Source organism: Aptenodytes forsteri, unplaced genomic scaffold (assembly GCF_000699145.1).
Source record: "Aptenodytes forsteri isolate BGI_AS27 unplaced genomic scaffold, ASM69914v1 Scaffold260, whole genome shotgun sequence".
In the NCBI taxonomy this organism is placed as follows: domain Eukaryota; kingdom Metazoa; phylum Chordata; class Aves; order Sphenisciformes; family Spheniscidae; genus Aptenodytes; species Aptenodytes forsteri.
Window position 1 is genome coordinate 8,143 of NW_008795557.1, and position 7,497 is coordinate 15,639.

At 61.5% G+C, this 7,497-nt stretch overlaps 1 protein-coding gene across 1 annotated transcript; it reads left to right on the top strand.

Moving 5' to 3' along the window:
- Window positions 1-207: 207 nt before the first annotated feature.
- On the top strand, window positions 208-2,961 carry TSTA3 (tissue specific transplantation antigen P35B). The gene is made up of 10 exons (XM_009282144.1): window positions 208-368; window positions 454-568; window positions 791-919; window positions 991-1,064; window positions 1,297-1,430; window positions 1,582-1,646; window positions 1,835-1,901; window positions 1,991-2,070; window positions 2,312-2,411; window positions 2,877-2,961. Exons 1-10 carry the CDS (start codon window positions 217-219, stop codon window positions 2,930-2,932), a joined length of 972 nt encoding a protein of 323 aa, XP_009280419.1. The 5' UTR covers window positions 208-216; the 3' UTR covers window positions 2,933-2,961.
- The last annotated feature ends 4,536 nt before the right edge of the window (window positions 2,962-7,497 follow it).

Genomic DNA, 7,497 nt, shown 5'->3' on the forward strand with positions numbered 1-7,497 from the left:
GGCCACGTCACCGCCAAACACACTGCTTCCGCTTTCCTTTTAGCTTTTGCTGGCAGAAGCAGGTAAAAGCCCCCCCCAAAATAATCCTACCGGCCTGGCGTGTGGCTGATGCTTGTGGGTGCCCATGCCAGAGTGGGCGTGAGCTTGGTGGTCCGTAGTGGGGTGCACCCTGAGGTGACCCCAGCTTAGCCCCCCACTCCTCGCAGGGTTTTGGCCATGACGGAGGCAGCGGGGCTGGTGCCCAAGCGCATCCTGGTGACGGGTGGCACCGGCTTGGTGGGGAGAGCCATCGAGAAGGTGGTGGCTGATGGAGAGGGACGGCCGGATGAGGAGTGGATCTTCGTGTCCTCCAGAGACGCCGACTTGACGTGCGTTGACTGCGTGGGTTTTCGCTTGGAAACCCCCCTGGTCTGCTGCCTCGGCACCGCTGAACCCCAAAATTTCCCATCCCAGGAATGCCGCGGAGACCAAAGCCCTGTTCGAGCAGCACAAGCCCACCCATGTCATCCACCTGGCCGCCATGGTCGGGGGCCTCTTCAAAAACATCCGCTACAACCTGGATTTTTGGGTGAGCACATGGCAAACAGACAGTATTGGGGTCCCTGAGGATGCTGCAACCCCCTGCCCTCCCTGAGCTGGGACATGGGGACACGGGGACATGGCTTGCCCTGCTCCCGGGGCCAAACCAGAGCTCCTCTGGTTCCTGGAATTATTAATGAGTTATTACCCATAGGGTGCAGGGTTTTGGGGGTTCCCACCCCACAGATCTGACAAACTTCTCCATCCCCAGAGGAGAAACATCCATATCAACGACAACGTCCTGCACTCGGCATACGAGACGGGGGTGCGGAAGGTGGTCTCCTGCCTCTCCACCTGCATATTCCCAGACAAGACGACGTACCCCATCGATGAGAGCATGGTGAGTATCTCCGTGGCCGTGCACAGCCCTGGGGGTCCCTGCCCTGCTTAACTCTCTGCTCTCATCCCCAGATTCACAACGGGCCACCTCACAGCTCCAACTTCGGCTACTCCTACGCCAAGAGGATGATCGACATCCAGAATAGGTGCGGGGTGGGACACGGGAGAGCCCTTGCAGGCTGCGAGCACCCTCCGGTTATCAGGGCAAGGGGAATCCCCCGGGGCTCCCAGGAATTAAATGGAGCTGGGGAAGATACCTGGGCTCAGCAGATGGAGATGCTGCTGGCTGGGGTCTTCTGGAGACAGCTCTGTGCCGGAGGGGGGGGGGTGACTGCAGCTGGTGGACAATCCACCTGCACCCCCCCTACTCTCACCCAGGGCCTACTTTGAGCAGCACGGCTGCCGCTTCACCGCCGTCATTCCCACCAACGTCTTCGGACCACATGACAACTTCAACATCGAGGACGGCCACGTCTTGCCGGGGCTTATCCATAAGGCCTACCTCGCCAAACGTGAGTGCGGCAGGACTTCTTATGGCTTTTTTTGGGAAGGTTGGGTGGTTTGGTTTTTTTTTCCCCTGCCTGCTCCATAAGCTCTGCAGGGTAGCCAGGGACAGTGGAGGTGGCTCTGATGCTGATGGACATGCTCTCCTTCTTCCCACAGAGACTGGCTCAGCTCTGACCATCTGGGGCACTGGCAAGCCTAGGAGACAGTTCATCTACTCCCTGGTATGCATGGCCTTGGGGAGCACTTGCCTCCTGCAGCTTGGGGAGGGCAGCATACGGGGCTGGGGGGGCCAGCACCTGGACCCCAGCAGGTCCTGGGCAGCATTGGCCATCCTCAGGGTTGGGTCCCCTTGCAATGAGAGGGCTGGGGGACAGCAGCCACTCCCTAAGAGCCATCTGCCCCTCCGCAGGACCTGGCCCGGCTTTTCCTTTGGGTCCTGCGGGAATACGATGAGATACAGCCCATCATCTTGTCAGGTAAGCCCTGTCTGCCCCCCTACAACGAGTGGCTCCAGCCCCTTCCCAGGAAGATGGAGGAATGGCCACGATCATGCCCTTCTCCACAGTGGGAGAAGAAGATGAAGTCTCCATCAGGGAGGCAGCAGAGGCGATCGTGGAGGCCATGGACTTCAGGGGAGAGCTTGTTGTATCCTTCACTGCAGGCTGGCCCCCCTCGCTCGCAGGGCTGCTGTGGCATGGGGGGCACCCCACTTTCCACCAGCAGCTGTAGGGTTCCAGGGGGGATGCCGTGGTCCAGAGCAGCACCCCAAGCAACCCTCCTGCCCCAGCACCTCAAACATCCCTCCCGCTGCCCCAGCCAGGACACGGTGGGGCAGAGCGAGACCTGGTTTTCCCCATTTGGTTTCCCTTAATCCCTCCTGTGCCAGTTCGACACCACCAAAGCAGACGGGCAGTTCAAGAAGACGGCCAGCAATGCCAAGCTACGGCACTACCTGCCCAGCTTCCAGTTCACACCCTTCAGGCAAGGTGAGATGAGGGGCTCCAGGAAAAAGGGGGGTCCCCCACCCACTGCAATTAGCCTTGGTGGCATCAGGGTGGTCCATCCTTTCAATACCTAAAGGGGGCTTATAAGAAAGATGGGGACGGATTTTTTAGTAGGGCCTGTAGCGATAGGACAAGGGATAACGGTTTTAAACTAAAAGAGGGGAGATTCAAACTAGATATAAGGAAGAAATTTTTTTACGCTGAGGGTGGTGAAACACTGGACCAGGTCGCCCAAAGAGGTGGTGGATGCCCCATCCCTGGAAACATTCCAGGTCAGGTTGGACGGGGCTCTGAGCAACCTGATCTATTGGGAGATGTCCCTGGTCATGGCAGTGGGGGTTGGACTAGATGGCCTTTAAAGGTTCCTTTCAACCCAAACCATTCTGTGGTTCTATGAACAAACTGCATTCCCGATCCCAAAACCTATCCCATCTTCTCCCTCCCCAGCTGTGAAGGAGACCTGCGCCTGGTTCAGCGCCAACTATGCCAACGCCAGGAAGTGACGGGCCAACGCGGCACCAGGACCAGCATCACCCGGCACCGGCATCATGCTCTTCAACTCAGGGTTGTCCTTTGCTGGGGCAGAGGACGGGGCTGGAGGGGGGAGGGGGGGTGACAGTGACATTTCCAAAGTCAAAGGGGGCCAGAGCCCAGTGAGCAGCCATCACATTCCTGCCCGCTGCTGGGAGCAGCGCGGGACGCCCAGGGCAGGGGAGGGAGGAAGGTTGGGGCACCCCGAAGGCGCTGGGACCCCAGATAGGGTGGTAGCCACCAACTGGAGCCACCACTGCTGCCTTGGCCATATGCAGGAGGCTGGCAGCTCCTGCTGAGCTGTGATGGGCTACAGTGCCTATTACCTGTAATTAGGCTGTAATAAAGGGAAGATGATCAGGGTTGTTTCTCCAGCCCAGGAATGGCAGCTTGGCATTTGCTTTTGCTTTTGGCACATGGGGATGGTCCCGAAGCTCCCAGCAAAGCCGCCACTGCCCCAGCATCAGGACTGGGGGGGGGGGAACGGGACTAGAACGGGGAAGGCTCCAGCTGTAAATATGGCATTTATTAAAATATATGCAAAATAGTGTAAAACTGGTGGATGAGGAGCATCTGCCCCGCAGTATGGTACCGTACCCACATTGAATGGCACCCATAGGGTCCTGAGCACCACCATGTGTTCTCCACCAGGATCTGGAAGAGCCAAAAAAGGGTTTAAAACCCCTCTGGGAGGGGGTAGAGGGTCAAACATGGGGGAGACGAGTCCACGGCCAAGCTGCCACACAAGGCTCAACCGGTGGTGTGGACGTGGCAGAAGTCCTGCCCAGGGATGGCTTTCTTCCGGCATCGCTGCCCGGCCCTGGTGAGCCCCTGGCATGGGGACCGTGGGGACAGCAAGGGCCTACAGAGGAGAGACCCATCAGCACCCCAGAAAGCCCCCAGCAGGGCTGTCCCTGGCCCACTGTCAGGTCACCGGCTGCACCCCGAGGTGACACCAGCCCCAATGTGTCCCTGGAGAAGGGATGTCCCCTATGGTTGGCACTCACACATCGCTGGCCAGAGACTGGCTCAGGCTGTAGGATTTGGGCTCCCAACGCTTCCTGGTGCCCAGGGCCAGCTCCGGCATCACCTGGTCGGGGAAGAAGGGGTTTAGACAGGGCATTCTCCGTCCCTGGTGACCCTCCCGTCCTGCAGGAGATGTCCCCAGGGGACAAGGGACATGTGGGTCATACACGATGGGTGCCTTGGCCATCTATCCTTGGAGGACACCCCCCTCCACCCAAAAGTCCTCCCTGGGCATCATGTCCCTGCAAGTGCTGCGGCATCAGCCCTGGCCCCTCTCCCAACGGGATGTCCAGCACCCAGAGGTGCAGTCACAATGAGGACACCCCAGCCCTAGAGGGCCTCACCCTCAAGGGCACCCAGCTGGTCCCCAGGAGCAAGGTCTGGCCCAACCTGGGGACATCCCACCTAGCACCTACCCCCAAGCTCAGGCTTACCCCACACGAGCTCAGCTTTGTCCTCCAGCCACCGGGGATGGGTGACACCTGCCCTGCTAAGCCGGGGAGGTCCCCTGCCATCGCTGGGGGTTGCTCCAGGCACGAGGGCTCTGCAAGAACATGGCACGGGTGGTGACACGCTCCCAGCGCTGCTGTCCCCAGGTGTTGGATGGGGACACCCTGGGGTGGTGCACATGCCCTAGCATAGCCTGGGGACACTCTGGGGTAACACACATGCCCCAGCATAGGATGGGGACATGCTGGGACTTCAGACCCTTGTCCTACAGCCACCACACCTCCCAACTCATGGTCATCTCTCCCACGTCCCCCTGCCTGGCCAGCTCTCACCTTGCAGGCAGCTCATCTCCATCCTGTCCAGCTCCTCCTGCAACAGCTCCATTTCGCACTCCCTACGTGGGAAAAAGGAAAACCAGAGCCCCATCATCTTGGCGGCTTCTGCGTCACCATCATGATGGCAGCCCCCTCTCCAGACTCCCCACACCCTCCTCCGGGCAGAAATAGGGCAGGGAGCTGGGATGAGGTGCCCAAAAGCTGCAGGCAAGCCATCAAGATGTGTCCTGCCCCCTCCTGGGGACCAGCAGCCCACCCTGGGGACCTCTGCCAGATGGCAGCGGGATGGGACATCCAGGATGGGTGCCCAGGCTGGGTCCTAGCAGCTCCCAAGGGTGCCATGCCCACCCCCCCCAACCATCTCCTACCTTTCCGGGGTGGAGGTGAGCCAGTGACGGGGCTCTTCCCGGGGAAGCACCAGCCAGGCTCCCCCAGCACCGCGGCGGGCAGCCGCCACCAGCCACTGCCCTGCGGGGAATCGAGAGGGTGGGAGAGGGCAGAGCACCCCCAGCCCACCCCCATAGCACCCCCAGGGTGGTGTGTCCCCAGCCAGGTGCCCCCACACCCGTCCCCACCTGCCACAGCAAGGGCCAGGAGAATGGAGACTGCTGGGATGCCGAGGAGCTCGCCGAGGGCGCTGGAGGCAAGGAAGAGGAGGAAGAGGATGGCACGGGGCTGCGTGGGCATCAGTAGCATGACCAGCAACACAAAGTATGAGCTGTGTAGGGTGCAGGTGGAGATGGCACTTGGGCTCTGACCTGTGGGACAGGGAGCAAGAACCCGGTGTTACCACCCACCGGCACCCATCCGCCCTCCAGCACCCACCCCCGGCTCACCGGCTGGGTCAAGGACGGTGTGGAGGTGCTGCAGACTGTTCTCCAGCCGGCTCCGTGCACCTTCCACGGCCACCAGCATCAGCCCCAGGCTCCGGTTGACCCGCCGCAGCTTCTCCATCACCTCCTCCATCCGGCGCTGCTGGGCCAGGAGAAGGGCCAGGTCGCTCTCTGCACATGGAAGAGATGGATATGGCATCGGGATGAGCCGGGGAAGCTGCACCCAGGGGTGTCCAGGTGCAAAAAGAATTGGGAATAGGGTTTGCCGCGTTTCCACCTAGTTGGGAATAGACGTCCCGAGCTCTTTCCTGCGCGTGGTGGAGGTTGGACAGGACAACCCGGTGCCCTTCCTGGAGCCCTGCGGCCCCACAGCTGCTCACGTTCCCTGTAGGGAGGCACAAGAGGTTGGGTTGGTCCCCAAGGTGGGACGTGGGGACGTAGCAGCATCCCAGCCGGCGGCTCTCACCCATCCGCTGGGTGATGTCCTCCATGAGCTGGGCCACCCGGTGCTGCCCGCTGGCGATGAGGGTCTCATCCAGTGCCGACCGCTGCAGGCTGTGGTGGACAGGGGTCTCCAGTCTCGGCCGCAGCCACCCGTCCGGCCGCTTCCACAGCTCTTCCTGACCCTCCTGAGGTAAATATTGGGGTGGTGGTGATGGGGGGTGGCCCCACAGCCCCCCACAGCGATGCCCACCACCACCTACCAGGTGGACGCTGGCTCTCCCCATGGGCACCCCCTCAGCATCCTGAAATGAGCCCCCAGTGTTTAATCTCCATCCCACGGTGCTGGAGAAAGAGACTTTGGAAAAGCCTTCGGAAGCGAGCAAGGCTGGGGGCGAGAAGGGGATCAGGAGCGGAAACCCCCATCTGCCATGGGGGAAATGGGCTAAACAGGGTTGGTTTTACCCCCAAATGAGGATGAGAGGCTGAGCAGAGGTGGCTGGGTGCAGCTCGGGCTCTGCAGCTGCAAAGGTTGGGATTTTGGGGGGAAATTGCATTGGATTACTATAGGATTTGGGGTGCCCTGCCTTACCATGTTTGGGGTGCGGGGGTACAGCCGGCGACCCTCGGTGCTGGCCTGGCAGTTGAACACGTCCTCCCCCAGCTCAGCCACCGCCGCCTCCTCCTCCTCGCTCAGGTTGGCGCAGGACGAGTGGAGCCGCACCATGACCTAGAGGCGGCACCGGTGTCAGCAGGGCTCAGCACCCATGGGTGCTCCCAGCACAGCCAGGGTGGGGGTACAGAGGGGTGGTTTTGGGGTGGGAAATTAAGGAGAAAGGTGTGAGCCCACCCCAGCACTTGGCCTTCACCCCCCAAAACCATCCTACTTGGACATGAGGCACCCCGCACCTCACAAAGTGGGTGCCCAGGCTGGGGGCTCCCGGGGGCTCCCCATTCCCAAAAAAAAATGTGTCTGCTCACGTGGCTTCAGCCTGGAATGGAACCCCCCCCCCTGCCACACCTGATGGTGGCAGGAGTCCGGGTGTGTCTGCTCCCAGCACGTGGCTTCAGCCTGGAACAGCTCGTCACCCGTGGTCATCTCAAAGGGGACACGTGGGGGGATCTCCAGCTCCGGGGGCATCCCCAGCTCCTCCAGGGGGGTGCCGAGGCCCAGCCACCCAAAAAAACTGGCAGCGCCGCAGAGGAGCAGCAGAACCCAGCAGCTCAGGGGCAGCATGATGGGGGGAGGTCCTGCGGGGAGAAAAGGGGTGGGGAGCACCCAGAGGCCGGGAGCAGCCCCCCAAGTCCAGGGACAGGTTTGGGCCCCCCCCCCATGGGGGTGCCCCTCCCCCAGTACACCCAGGGGTACCAAGGGCCTCGGCTGCAGCCCAGCCCCAGGACGGTGGGAAGGGCTGGGGACCATGTTCCCCCCCTTTCCCGGGGGCGGGGTGC

Coding starts and splice junctions, on each gene's coding strand:
- TSTA3 (XM_009282144.1), top strand. CDS start 217: ATGACGGAGGCAGCGGGGCTGGTGCCCAAGCGCATCCTGGTGACGGGT. Junction 1,065..1,296: donor ATGATCGACATCCAGAATAG/GTGCGGGGTGGG, acceptor ACTCTCACCCAG/GGCCTACTTTGAGCAGCACG. Junction 1,647..1,834: donor GACAGTTCATCTACTCCCTG/GTATGCATGGCC, acceptor GCCCCTCCGCAG/GACCTGGCCCGGCTTTTCCT.